The sequence below is a fragment of the Lates calcarifer genome, linkage group LG17 (assembly GCF_001640805.2).
Source record: "Lates calcarifer isolate ASB-BC8 linkage group LG17, TLL_Latcal_v3, whole genome shotgun sequence".
Taxonomy (NCBI): Eukaryota; Metazoa; Chordata; class Actinopteri; family Centropomidae; genus Lates; species Lates calcarifer.
The window spans coordinates 3,271,878-3,287,241 of NC_066849.1; the positions used below are offsets into that span (position 1 = coordinate 3,271,878).

Consider the following 15,364-nt stretch of genomic DNA (forward strand, 5'->3'; position numbering starts at 1 on the left):
CACTGTCAAGGAGGAGACAACCATTCTGGCCCTGTCCGTTTATATCTCTTGCTTATTAAATGAAGGTCACCCCGGTATTACCAGCTTTAATTAAAAACATTGTATAAATTGAACTTTGGAGTACTGATTAACTTAATCTTACTCACTTGCTTTGTTTGTCTCTCCCTCACACACACACACACACACACACTTACTCAACCAAGAGCACTTGAATAAACTGCAGCAGACAGATCTCGTATCTCATATCTTCGTCCAGGTTCATCATTTCTTGTCAGCTTCCCGTTACGAGGACGCTTACGCAGATCTTCAGGAGTAAATCCAGCCCACTTTCCTCTCTATCTCTCCATAGTTCCAGTAAGCAGGCGTATAAATAATTTCGTTCAGAGCCAGTAATGAGAGACAGCTGGGGTGATCGTGCGTTTTCCATTGTGTTTCACAGCCCTGTTAAAAAAAAGCCACTGGAGCTGGGGAGAGTTAGAGTAAGAGAGTTATGCGGAGTGTGACTTCATTGAAGAAAGAGTGAGTAATAATAAAAAAACGCTTCCTTCTGTTCAGTTAACCTTCGGAAGCAGCAAGCAAAAAATATGTTGTACTGTCGTGTTGTATTGGTTGAGGTGTAGGTTTTATTTCACAACCATAGGCAGTGAAAGTTTATTAGAGCCTTAGTTGCCTAATCACTTTGCAAAGGTGCCAATTTTTGAGCGTGTGACTCTTGATCTGCAAAATGGGAAGCTAGGTGAAGGCCTCCAGGTGGTGTCTTTCATCAGACCAGCCCCTCTTGGGGCCTCACCTTCCCCACTCCATTTCCACCAGATGAGTCTTGCTGAAAGACCATGTCCCAATTTTGGAATGGTCCTTTGGAAAACAGAGTGTCTGTCCAAAAAATGACAGTGGGCCCTTCTCTCCCTGTTATTTGCCTTAGATCACAAACACACACGCTTGGAAATGCTCTCATTTTCCACTTGTTTTTCAACCTTTGATTTCAGATATGTAGACAGTAGTTCATCTAGGTTGCTGTAGGAATAAAATACCCATTAGATGCAGTGGTTCACCCTTAAAAAACAGTGTTTCTAAAGAGTTTATCACTATGAGGCTGTTATGGGAGCTGGCATATGACCTTGCCCTGTCATTTTCTGATGCATCTGCTTGACCAAAAACATAGAAAACACTTCAAAATTTAGCAACACACCCTTTTATTGCAAATTTTGAAGTATTCACTCATATTATCTGCTGTCTTTGTAGTTTTTACAGAAATTCTATTCATAGTTCCACTGACCTTTTATTCATCACACTTTCCATTTGTTAACTGTCGAGTTAAGAGGCCCTCCCAGCATCTTTTGTAGGAATAAATACACAAGACAGCATGGCATTTGACAAGTCATTCTTCTTCTTTGCCCTCTCTTTTCTGAAGATGAAAAAGCCCAGTGGAATGTAGCCCCTTCCAGCTTGTGTGAAAACGCTGTCTGCCTTACCCTTTCTCACCTCTCTGACTCCTTCACACTGGGCTCACACACTGGCACAAAGGCCCAGCATTGTTTCACTCTTTGCTTTCTGTTGATGGCAACCTGCTGCTTCTCAAAGGCCCCTGTTATCACATCTGAGGGGTGATGTTTTTGTAAAATATCACAGGAACAAATACATCTTTTTGGGCTGCTTTTTGATCGATGCCAAAGAAAGAATGTGCAGTCTGACTTATCTTATGAAATGTGAGTATTCAAGTATGAGGGTTTTGTGATTTAGAGTAAGACCAAGTGAGAGAAATATTGCATTTTTTATGACCAATATTGCAATTGTGATTTTATTTGCAGTTATTTTCTTTAGCTGTATTTGTTGTCTGAAAAGTATTGAGCAAGGTAAGTTTGAATCAAGCATTTTCACAAATTTATCTTGATTCTACATCAGTAGAATTATTCAGTCAGCTCTCAAGTAAACTTATTTATTTTATTTATATAATATTATAATATTAGCTCACAATATCAGTTTACCAGATATATACTTTTTCACTTAATAATGTTAGCATGACACAATCTAAATATAAGATTCAAAAATTAATTTATACTTATTGACAATATATGTAATATAAGTTGGCCAGTTCTGTCATTCACAGGGTGTTTTCATATTTGGGACAGTTGCTCCACCGTGCCTGAATATGATTGCCCCCATCTCCACTCCCCCACTGGTCAGCTTTTGCATTAGTAACACAGTGTTCACCCTGATAAAATTAACTGAACTTTGGGGGCAAGTGTACTCTGAACAGAGCCCAGGTCCCTGATGTGAAAGCCCCCTAAGAAACTCCCGTTAAGCCATGTCTGGCAATGCAAGGTCCTAATTCCAAACCTTTCCTCTTTCAAGAGTTTCTTTTTGGTTATTTCACCAATTCACTGGTAGGAACAGTCATCAGCTTAAACTTGATACAGCCTAAGACACTTACATCCTTGGACTGTCAAGTTATTTTGACAGTCCCAGCTCTTGCAATTTGAAAATCGCATTCTTTCAAATTGTGGTTTTGTTGAAAAAAACTATAAATTGTTTAGCTTTAATTGACAGCATTGTGTAGACTCTACAAGATGTTTTCTAACCCTTTCACATCAAGTGTCCTTAAAACTCTGAAATGATGATTCCCCTCCCTCTCCACCGGAATGACTTTTCCTTACTTCTGTGGATAACATTAAATACTGTACACTGAGGAGATTCAGCAGGGCAGATGAAATGAGGTTGATTTCAAGTGGGACAAGATAAGTAACCCCAGGGCACACATCCCTGCTTCCCCTACAGAGTCTGAATCTTTGTGAATGAAGATGAAGCGTCTGCTCCTGAACCCCTACCAAGCTGCTGTCGAAACCATGGCTTTTGCAGGCATCCGTGATTGATGAATGATATGCCCTTGAAGCAGCAGGACAGACATATGTCTCCATTGCCCTATTTACTCATGAGAGGCAGCTCTGCTTGGGTACTATAACTACTGCTAAGTACCACAGTGTGCTGAGCGAGCTGATGCCTCATGCGCTTAACCTTATGATATAGTCACGTGTAGCGGAACCCTTCCAACACCACTTTTATACCCTTTCTGTCATTACCAGCCATGCTTTCACTTGTTCTGGTTTAGGTCAGGATGGTACGATAATTCATTTGTATCTGATAGTTCCCTCATAAAGAATAATCCATGTTTTAAATTCTTAACTAGTTGACTACATCTGTAGTGTTAAGTCTATACTCTTAATTATATTGGTGTACTTTACTGATACTGGACCAGTGTGTGCAAATGACTGTCAGTTGGTGTTATCCATATACTACTTTTTAGCCAGTTCTTGTTTCGTGACTGTGCTGACAACATTTTTGTTCTTTGATAATATAGGTCCAGACAGCACATGTCAGCACCCATCAGTAAAGACATACATTGGTAACACAGCCAGTGAAGTCGTTATTCATAAGCACACATTCTCGGTCTCTCCCAGCTGTCTCACTTTACACAGTGGCTCCTGTGTTCCTTTTGGGAATTAGCCTTGTCATCTATCTCTTCAAAGGCCTCTGATTTACTGTATGTCGGCATTTAGAGGTAGAGAGGAATGTACCCACTTCTTCTCTGCTTGCCTGTTGGTTCATTTGCTGCTTGTAATTTCTCATGTACTTTTTTTTTACAACTAATGCTGATGGTTTAGCAACAGGTGCCCACTCCATCTGTCAGGGCTGATGAATAATAACCATCTGATAGTAACAGAAAAGGTTTTCCCCCCACCTTTCGTTGCACAGAATAAACAAACTACTTTATCTTTGTCCAACAAAGTGGATAAGAAATAGATAAGATCAGCTAATAAAATGTTCATTTTTCTCCTCTAACAGCATCTATCATTTTCAGTTCTTTTGCCTACACTTTCTCTAATCTGTTTAAACCATCCAAAACATTGGTACAAATTGAACCATGATTGAATTTGAGCTGGACTGGGACCATCTCTTTGGTCAGATGAGATGTTGGTCCTTTGATCCAGCACTTTTCACACCTGCTAATTTGATTCGGACCAAAACAAGGTAGGTGTGAAAGCACCCTAAGAGGCACATTACAGACACAGAGTTTAAAAAGATACTCCAGTCTCCTCAGTATGTTTGTTGGGTAAAAAAAAAAGAAGTCTGTTTCCATTTTGTCTGAACATAAATCAAAGACAAGACAATAAAGCACAGTGTTCTTTTTAGAAAAAATGTGTAAAAACAACACTATTTCTCATAAAGTATCAGTAATGTGATCATACATTTAGTGCATTACCAGTGAAGCAATAGCATTTGTAATTTGTAGCCAAGCTGGTAATGTGTCTCTGGGGAAGGGAGTGTAATGAGAACCCTGACTTTTCCATTGGCTACTAGTATGGCCCAAACCTACAGCAGGCCTTTGCAAATTAGAGGTGCACTTTTCTTGGTACTTTGTTTTCCTTTGTGTTCTGTTGCTGAAGTTTTTACATCCACTGAGATGTAATTTATTGTCTGAACACCTGTTAACACACTTAGGCTTTGCCTGCATATCCATAGTTGTATGTGTCCATATCTCCCACGTAAATAAAATAGAATCCATTGAAACTCCTGTCTTTTAACTGTTTTTTTCAATTGTATGCCAGCCGACAAGATTATGGTAGATGAATCTATCAATGAAAGCTGTTTGAGTGATACTGAGTTACAGACAGGTTTGTGGGATAGCTGACTTCAGATTTCACCCTTTGATGGGGGAGTTTACAACTTCCCTAATGGAGCTCAGGTTCACCCTTGCCCTCCACCCTTCGTCCCATTCCAACTTCCTCCTCTTTTGCCTCCAATTTTACAGTCCAGAGATAAATCCTTTTCATAGGCAGGCCAATGAAGTGAACTTATACTACCCTTATGAAAGGCTTTACTCACTTCCTGTAGTAGTGGCTCAAGGTTCAGGGGTGAGTGGGCTGTGCTAATGTCAACACTGCAGAGCTAGTGGTTCTTTAGTCCAAAGCCCCTTAGGAAAACAAAAGCGGGCAGAATATTGCATTCCCTAAACTGGTTTGTGTGCTTCATGGTTCATGGGAATCATGCCCTGCAGAAAGAGACCAGAGGATTCGTGTAATCCTGTGGTTCATATGGGAACTGGGATATCATAGATAGGGAGCAGATATTTGAAAGAGGCCCCTCTGTGCTACTTTGTATTTATTGTAATTAAATTGGTCTTATTATATCTTTGCATTATTGGAGAGGAGTAATCGAAATATGTTAATTTTCATTATTGTCTTCCTCTGCTCCATTTTTTTCATACAGGGAATTGTGGCATTGTTATATGAAGCAAGTGTTGACATTTGTGAAGTTATATTCACTGCTTTGACTGTCTTATGCATATGAAGAAACTTAATCAGCCTGCTTGCTGGAGGATACTGGGAACTGAATATACGAGGATGTGTATACACATACAGGGGGAAGGCTCTGTTTGTTTATCTTCGGAAATGGCTTTGTGGGAATATCAGATTTGTCCCTAACTGGCACACAGACTGACATCACTTCCTGTACCCAAATCTTGGCTCAGTGCCACAGTGTGGAAAGCAACAAAGTGCATTCTCTGGAAACAGAGGCATTTATCTCATGCAAGATATGAGAGGGTAGTATTGATAAATGCACCCAGCAGGTTCTACTCTTGCACTCTTTCAGTTTGAAATTTAGATAGATAAATGGTCCACATGGTCCACTTTCCAGTTTTATGTCCAAAATAAGTCCATTCAATCTTGGAGTTTGACCAGAACTTTAAAAGTGACAGAAGCTTTAGTGATACAGTATAAAGGACAGATACTTCTGTCTAGATCTGAAATTATCAATTGGTTAATCAACCAAAAGAAAAGAAATAAAATAGAGTAAATTAAAATTAAACAGTAAAAATTGTTCCAGCTTTTTAACAATATGGATTTTATGTTTTTCTTGGTCTTATCTGATGCAAACTGAATATTTTTAGAGTTTGAACTATTGGTCAGACAAAACAAATTGTAATCAGAAATTTTCTATATTTTATAACATCTCATTAGCCAAACAAAACAGTTGGCACCCCAATATCAGATACTGATAGATTGTATGGGCATTCTTCAGTTCTCTTACCCCAGGGAACTAATTTCTGTTCCATCCATTGTGTTGATGGAGTAATCATAGATTCCTATTCTAAAAGATGTGATAATGTGACATCATCCTGCATGACAGTAAAGTACTCACTTTAACATGTTAGTGCTCACATGGATATATTCAGTGAAAATACAAAGACAGACTACCTTGCAGGATTATAGGCTGATTACACCATTGATCTGTTAAGGATGAAGGCCGTCTGACTTTTTAAAGTCCTTTTTTTCCATGATTGTTGTAATTCTCCTCCAATTTCTCTGGTGTTTTAGCAATTATTCGTGAGTATGAGGCTGGTTTTGTTTCTTGAAAATGACAGCCACAGACAGACAGTTTCAAGAACTGCAAGACAACCTGTAGTCCGCATAATGTCAGTTTACATAGTGATTAATTTCTTCCCTTAAAACACGGTGTGGCTGCATTTTGTAGTCTGAAAGGGTGAAAATGAAAGCATGACTTTTGATCACCTTCATTTTATTATACATTATGATAGTCTGGAATGGCAGTCTTTTGGACTTAACAGCGTAGCTGAAAGAGATATTGGTGCTTAAATCACAAAGGAGGTTATGGTCCAAAAGTAGCCTGCCAAAGACTGTGAAAAGTGTCTAGTGACATCACTGCCTGGACCTCACAGTGTTTAAATATATCAAAAGTGAGTATTTATGCAGCCTCTCCCCCTTTGATTTGGATTTACTCTGTTCACTTCTTGACTTACCTCTAAGAATATCACAGTCAAGCCTAAATGCATTTTAGGCGGTGTATAATAATTAGAGAAAATAGTTAATATCTTTTTGCAGAAAATAAATTCCTCTTGCACATGGTGTTGTAATGTCAGAGTTTCTGTTAGAAACTGTGTGTGTGTATTTGGTGCTAATCCCCAAAAAAGGCATAACTGAAGAAATAAACATTTAAGTCACGGTGGTTCAGAGAAAAAGAAACAGGTTAAGGTGCACGTTAGTCACTGGTGTTCAGTCTTTCATGTTAATATCCTTTACTCATTGTGTAGAATAAGTCACATTAACTGTGCAGGAATGGATTACTATTTAAGAAATGTAGCTGATGCATACTAAAATAAAGCACCACTGTATAGTCAAGAGGTTAAAGCTTAGAAATTTTAACTTGAAGTGAATGGCTTCAAGAGAGTTTCAACTGCTTATAGAGGTTAGAACCACTTAAACTTCAACTACTTTTAACATCTATATGTAAACTGACTTCATCTGCTTTCGTTTTACTCTTCAAATAACAATTTAACGTCTTTCATTTTACTCTTCTAATGAAATTGCAACCAATTTCAGCACGTACTGGTCAACTTGCAGTTCTCCTACTTTCATCTCTTTTCTTATTTTTTAGTTTTCAGTTAAAGAATAAGAATAAGTCTCTCTCACTTACACTTTGATGATTTTCAACTCCTCTCTGCACAGAAGAGAATCCAACTGATTCTGAGCTTTATTCAGTGCCTCTACCTAAATGGAAACTGAACTCAACATTTTATTTCTCTACATGTTTTTATTAAGATATGACATAACAGTACAGATCAATTCACCTAAGATACATTGCCTTGTTTCTTATTTAAACCCATCCCAACCCACCAGCATACTGCCTTGAAATAGTAGGAGGGAGATAAATAAATCGATAATAATAATAACAGTAATAAAATAAAAGAAAATAAACAAATCACAAATTAAGCAATGGGCTGCTGTTGTTTCTCTGTGTTAAGCACGTGTCATACATTACAAACAAAACATGTATAGTGGTTGTCAGGGCCTTGCATTGTCACCAACTCTCCTCAATCTATGGGGAGAGTCTTAAGTCATTCTTCAGAAATAGCATGAGGTTGCTAAGCCAGAGTGATATACTTGGTGATTTAGGAGATTTCCATTCCAACACTATTCTTCTACAAGCCAAGAGTTGACTTCAATACACCTCTAAACATCATCATACATGTCCATTGAAAAATTATACCACAGAGTGATGCAAATGCAAATACATTTTCCAATTTTACAATACGTGACAATAAAAACTCATGTGTCAGTACTCCAAAGATGGCTAATTCGGGGCATGGTTTTACATTTGTATCAAATACTTCATTTAATATTTTGCGAACAACACGTTGTTCCTGTTACAACACAGGAACAGTGTTTTGTGTGCATGTGAACCACAGAGCACAACAAGCTATTGGAGGGTCAATGCGTGGTACCAGTCTTGTTCATATTGCTTTGTATTTTTTTTCTCCAAATTGACAAAATCTTTAATTTCCACAGCATTGAAAATATTACACTTCAAAAAAAGGTGATGTTTATAGACCTTGACCTCTTGCTTTTAAACTTTGTATAAAGTGCTTACTTACTCAAATCATTTCAGCTGTATTATTTTGTGAAAATGACTTGACCTCACTGCAGGGCTGAAGGGAAGCACTATGGCAATGATGAGATGTTGATGTTGAGTCTGTTCAGCCAGATCAGGAACTGGGTGTTTTGTCCATGTTAGCTTTTGGTCGTGAAGCCCTGTCTCTTGCTGATTTAGCCTGGCATAGACAGTCTTCATGAGAACTAGGCTTCCATGAATGTTAGCAAAATGAACTATCAGGATTCAACATTAAAAATTGATAGAAAGAGCTCGTTTGTTTTTCATTGTTGTTCAGCTGCAGGGTCAGTTTGCCACGGTTGGCTGGATTGATAGTGATGTATGGTATCATGAAGATCATTCATCATTACACAGCGTACAATATCTAAGATATCATGGGTCCAATTTTGCCAGATCCTGGGGAAATAAAGAATCTAACCACTTTATTCCAGAATTTTCAAAGTCCCAATGGTATGTTGCAATTAGCCCGTATTTTCTAATAGGTGGTTAGGAGGTAAAATACTGTGGTGCAAAGGGATCTAGAGGGACACAACTGATTAACACAACTGCATATTTTATTGTAGGATATAGTTACGGTTACACTGTCTGATGTCATCATCTTTTATTCAGTTGCATTTCTCTGAAGAGGTTTATTACATTTTAGAGGTTACAGCTGGAATTCCAAATTTACCATCAGATTTAGTTGTATATGTTGGGCTAAGGAGGTATTTGTAGTATAGTCTGTAGAGTGTCTGGTAGGCTCAGACTGGACTTGTTTTTCTGGCAGAATGAACAACAGTTTCTCTTATTCCTCTGCTGTGGGCGTTTGGCCTGGCCAGCTAAAAGGCACTAGTAGCAGCTGGACAGGACATACTCTGTACTCCATCGATGACCGAGGAAACAGAAAAGGTGGCTAGAGTGGAGGGGAGACAGAAGCGGGGGAGAAAGGCAGGCAGACAAGGTGACAGAAGACACAAAGCTGTGGCAGGGCCAACAGATGCAGGCTTTATTTCCTCTATAATTTTTTTTCTGTCCTTGGAGGATGTGGGCTAATGGCAATGGCATATGTGATGGGATTAGAACTCAGCTGGTTTCAACTTGATAGAAGAAAAGAAAGAGTGATGAAAGCCTTTCTGTTGCTATGTATCATTTTGAAAGTTTTTTACAGACTTGCGATAGATTATCATAGTAAAACTATGTCTGTGTAGCTCATGATTGAGCTACTGAGTAACCCTGGTTAATTTAAAAGTATTAATCAATTTATTCAAAAAGATTATTTGACAATACACACAATTTCTAAAAAATTAAAGACTAAGATCTGGGGTATGAGTTGTCCAAGCACGAAGCAAAAGTGTCAGTACCTTTTCTGAATAGCCACACTTGGAGACAGAGTGGAAAGCACTTCTGATGGAGTATACTGGCACTTTAAACCTCCCATAGATGCCCATAGAGGCTGCAGTACAGAACCAATACAGAAATACAGAAATACAGACAAACACAGAAAGCTTATTAGCTGATGAACATAGTGAAGCATTTAACAACTCAAGTTCCCAATATTTTCCTCAAGAATTGGTGGAGACTAAACCAGAGTTAACAGAAGAGTGAATACTGGCCAAAAACATGACTCCAAATAAATGCTAATGTTGCTCTGTATCTGCTGGATGGGTAAATAACTGATCGGTTTGCTTTCAAGTTTACTTTACAGATGGTAAAATAACAGGATTGTGTTTATGGCTTATTCCTACTTCCCTCAAGTGGCTTCAAAAATTAGTTTAGGCTAGCACCAGAGAAATATCCATAGTCATGAAATTTAGAAGGCCATTTTACTTGCTCAGTGGTAGTCCTGGCCATCTGCCTTGGAGATTTGAAACTGTGTTGTTCTGAAATTGAATTTTGTTTCCAAGGGAGATGCTAAAAATGGAGGGAGTTCATCCTCTAAGGAGCATGAACATGCTCAGTGGACTCTCAAAATCTGCCCATTAGATTTTGTAATTTCCTGTACACTAGTGGAAACTGTGCCCTAATGGTGGCACTGGAGAAGGGGTCGGAGGATAAAATTAGCACTCATCCTCTGGGAGCCATGAATATGCACTGTATGTACTGTATGTATTCTTTGAAAAGCATTAGAAAGTCATAAAAAGTAGTGAACCTCTGGGGAATATTCCAAATTTCATCCAAATCTGGGTACTATTTGAGACTTCTTTCTCTGGAGCAAAGAGCAAAGTGACTAATATTGCCTTTCATAGGCTTGGGCAAAAACGAGAGCACGGAACTTTCAATGGCCTACTTTTCTATCCATGTGGTATCTTCTTCTCCTATGCCTCCCTTTTCTGTTTGATTTGTAAGCAATTAGAAAACCAGATCATTGCCCAACACGTATCGTAATCTTTTGACAGCCTTCCAGAAAGAACTACATTTTTCTTTGTTTGTCTGGCAGTTGTTTGTTATTCTCCATGTGTGAGGGGAAAAAGTGAGTTGGAGTGCCCTCAGACCTGTTTGTGGGAGTGAGGCGTGATGACATGGTTAGAGAGGGAATAGGCTTTGGCCCTCTGGGAGGAAAAGGGAGGTGGGGGGTTTAGGCGGGGGCTGAAATACTGATGCACCACAGGTTTTAGCCATTAAGCCCTGTGTTTTTATCACTATAGCAAGACCTTGCCATGTTTTAATATATGTTTGCCCCCAATAAGAGGTTCAACGTTAATCTCTGTGGGCTTGGAATTCACAAGCAACAAGAGGCAGTAGAAAGTCTAGGTTGGGATCTGTCAAGGACTCAGAATTTGTCTCTAGAGACAAATATGGTAACAATAAAGCATCTGTGTTTTTCTCACAACAAAGAGAGGGGAGCTATGCCATGATCTATGGCTTTATGCTGATCTAACATAGGCTTACTGGAAAGCACAGAAAGGGAAAACAATAGCTATGTGTTCTCAGAAAAAAAAGGTTCTCCCCTTAGCTGTACCCCACTGCTGAGGCACCATGTTTTTGGAGTCAGTTGGAGAGAATTTAACATTGTTATCTAGCTGTCTTTCAGTTAGACTTTAATTATTTCCAAATGTTCCATCTGATTGCTATTGGCAACCTTTGCGTCTTTAGTGTGATGTGTTTGAAATGTGAGCAGGCCTTGGCTGGCACAAGGGTGTGGGGTAAAATACGAGGTCTGACCCCGAGAAAAAACCTGGACGCAGACTTTCTCATCATGTACATGACTTTCTAATGGAAAATAGCTGTTTTGGTACGTCTCTCAAACCTCAGTGCTGTGTTTTTGTGCCACCCTGACTTCATGTGAGATGGGTGTATCTGCAAGTTACATCCTGAAAGTATTTAAGTGGGTCATACCTTTACAGTAAAATGTAAGGGAGTTTACAAACAGGAAGATCTCAGGCTGTGGTGAAACTTGTTAACCACCTGAAAGCTTGTGGCAGAAAAAAGGAAGTGCCATATCATGCAAGGGCTAATGTGTATATTAAATGCAATCTTGTAAATATTGTGTGAATAGTGAATCTGGGTTTAAGTAAAGTAGTCCAGACATTTACAAATCACTAAACTGTTCATTATGGCTGACCATGCAGTAGACACAACATAGATAAAGACCTAACAGACTGGACTTCAGTGTCCTAACATCATGCTGAGTTCTGCTCTGCTTGATTGACTGAGCTCAGTCACTGTTTTTATTGTAGTCGTGGCTGCTGTGATGTCTGTGACTGACTGAAATGAGAGCATGCCCTATAAACACCAATATGGTATTTCATGACTGATAAAGATACCTGATAATTAACAGTTCGTTATGACTGACGCACAGATACCATAAATGAACTTAACATTAAAAAAAATGTTAAGAAGCCAATATAAGTTGATAATTATATTAAACTTCATAGTTTTACATTTTAATTCCCATCATTACATGCTCTTTACAGTTCTTGAAAACATGCAGCTAACAGCCATTTTTTTTAACAGACATTGTTCTTTATCTTTTGCTCTATTAAAAGGGCATTGCCCTAACTTAGCTTTGCACTTCTAGAACATTTCTTTATCCTTTCAAGTGATACCACCTATACAGCTTTTTTCATATATGCAGTAGTGCTCGCCAACACCTGGAATCATTTTGATTTGTGATACCAATCAAACAGGTCTGCCTCAGCTATTGTGATTGTTCAGTGAGTTTCCCTATAGTATGCAGTATGAAATATGGAGAATTGGCCAGTGAGAATTGGATCACTACTATAGACCATGCTGACAGGTTTTTCACCTCAAAGTGTCCAGGAGCTTGTCACACCTCCAAGGCATCGAGCAAACGTCACTGCTAATGGTTAGTTACAGGCTTTACAAGACTTGCACTTTAAATGGAAAGTCTGCTTGAAAGTGATTAGATAAGGTCAAATTTAATCATTCAAGGAAAATAAAAACGGTTGAAGTTGCCTTAAGGAAACTTTAATTGGGACATTGTGTTGATTACATGTCTCACACCTTGTGCAGCCTACAGATGGTCAGACAAATGTAAATATTTTTAAATTCTATGTTTTGAAAAAAGGATGACTTTCAGCAACACTGACTTTTTCCCTGGAGCTTATGGCCATGCGACGTCACCGTGTGAACACAAATAAGACAAGATTATGTGAGATAGGGCATTTATACTGTTGCATACTGCCTTTGACACTATTATTTTTTTTCCATCACTGCAGGGCCTTTGTTTCGAAGCCCATGTGAGCTGCTGCCGGTTGGGGTGGGACACCCAGTGCAGGCCACACTGAAGAGCTTCACTGCCCTGTCAGGCTGTGCAAGCAGGGGCACCACCAGTCTCCCTCAGGAGGTCCACATCATCAACCTGAGAGGACATGCTCCAGAGGGACCAGACAACACCCCAGCAGAAGTGAGTCATATCTAGTAAAAGAAACTGAACATGAGTTATATTTTCTACCACTATAATTAACTCCTCCCTCACCAAAACCAGTGAAGATTCAACTTTGAGTCAAAATAGAACAGGAAACAGTCATTCAAACAAATCTCTTATTGGGGCATAGTATAGTTATATTTACTCTCGCTATATAGTGCTGAGGTATTAATGATGCTGTATAGGCAAAGTTGTTAAGCCTGATAAAGAGTGCAAGATCTATTGCACTCTGTATTCTCTCTATCCACCTTTCTGTTTTAGTCAGTGACTCTGATAATGGCTCCCAGGCATTTTCCCTTTACCTCAGAGGAAGCATCTTGGCCAGAGCAAGATAGTAAAAGCATGGTCACATCAACATGGCACAGTTTATTAAGACATCCATGTGACTACTGTAGCTGGGGAGCTACTAGCTAACATGCTAGCAAGCCAGGAACATGCTAATGTTAGCGCTAGTCGGTCACAATAGACCTTTGAGCTTTTTTCAATTTTTTACTCCATAATAACAAGCCATCAGTATGGCTTGTTATTTGTTAAAGGCACAAATTTGTGTATCAACATTCACCAAAAATGAACTGGACATGGAAAATATTGCACAGATTTACTTTGCCCCCATGAGCAAATCCAATTATTGTGGTAATTTCACTGAAATGAATTTATTTCCCCGCAGAATGTTGTTGATTAAAATGCTGGTGTGACACAGTAAATTAAGTTCCTTTAGGCTTACCCTGCCTAAAACCTAATTTTCTGGAGGGTGAGGAAAGAAGACAGTGATAAGTCATTTTAATTCTTGGCATTTTCCAACCACTTACTTGTTTTGAGCAGATCTCATTCAAACTGTCAGCACATTTCCTGATAGTGTTCCAAAAGCTGGTGTTGGTTTTAAAACCACTCCCTGTCTTCAGGTGTTCTACAGCATGTCTCATGACTCCTCAAAGTTCACCATAGTTTGAAGATGAATCATGGGCCCACGGCCCTTCTAAAAAATGCTGTGTCTGTATTTTAAACTGTCCCAAGTTCCCACCCCCTCAGTCACAGCAGTGTGAAAAGCAGCATGTATAGACTTGCCATTGCAATTTTGCTGCTGATGTAGGCTTAAGCGTTGCCAAGGCCAAATATACAGAAACACAGTGTGTGAGTGTGCTGCATCAGCAGGCAAATAGAGAAATTACTCTCTGGTTTCAATTGACTGTGCTTATTCTGAAGCTTTACTACATGAATTTAAATGGTCATTTTTGTGATCATAACAATGAGAAGGATTTGTCTTTGTTGTAATCTGTCATGTTTACGCCACACAATGTAATGTAGAGAAGTTGAAGCAGATAAAAGGTGTCTTTGACTTGAGAGATTTGTCAGATTTTTATATTACATCTAAGCTGAGCCGTAGGTTGTGTCAGCAATGACACTGCAATGGATGCATTTGCAAAAGACATATTTTTCCCTGCAAAGTTTATGTTCATGGGTAATCTTAAAAGCAAACAGAGTAATCCAGCTGATAAATTACACAATCAATATTCACTTTGTTATAGTGTGGCCTCTGGTTTTGCACGCACAGAATAATTTTAAGGAAAAAATGTTCACAAACATTTTGTGAAATACATTTATGCATCTAAATCTAAAAGGAAGAAGACAAAAGAAACTGCCTAAACAAAGAACTAATTGTAAAAAATTCTTGTATTTAGAAGTTTTTAACAAAGTTATTCAAAATGAATGAGGCTTATAATGCAAGGATTTGAGGTGGTGTACTTATCACCTCTTAAATCAAAACACATGCTCCTCTGAGTGCACTGTACTATCAGCAGACTATTAGAGTGTCCTGCCAAGTGAGAAGGTTTTGCTGTGTTTCATCTAGCTACAGATACACTTGTGTCAAGGTGGATTATGACTAGACATAGATAGATTTTCATACAAAACAAACTGAATACGGTTTTGTCCGCACCTGCTGTTAGATAAGATTGTTGGTCTCATGCATTCCAAACCTTCATGTATTTCTCAAACCAACTGTCTAAGTGGCTTTTTATGGGACAAATCATT

The 15,364-nt window shown here is 38.8% G+C and overlaps 1 protein-coding gene across 1 annotated transcript in view; it reads left to right on the forward strand.

Annotated features, from left to right (window-relative positions):
- Positions 1-15,364, forward strand: part of tgfbr3 (transforming growth factor, beta receptor III) — a 69,389-nt gene that overhangs the window by 9,660 nt on the left and 44,365 nt on the right. Inside the window, exon 3 of the mRNA XM_018669936.2 lies at positions 13,125-13,312. Within this exon, the coding sequence (XP_018525452.1) occupies positions 13,125-13,312 (188 nt within the window). The remainder of the gene's footprint in view (positions 1-13,124; positions 13,313-15,364) is intronic.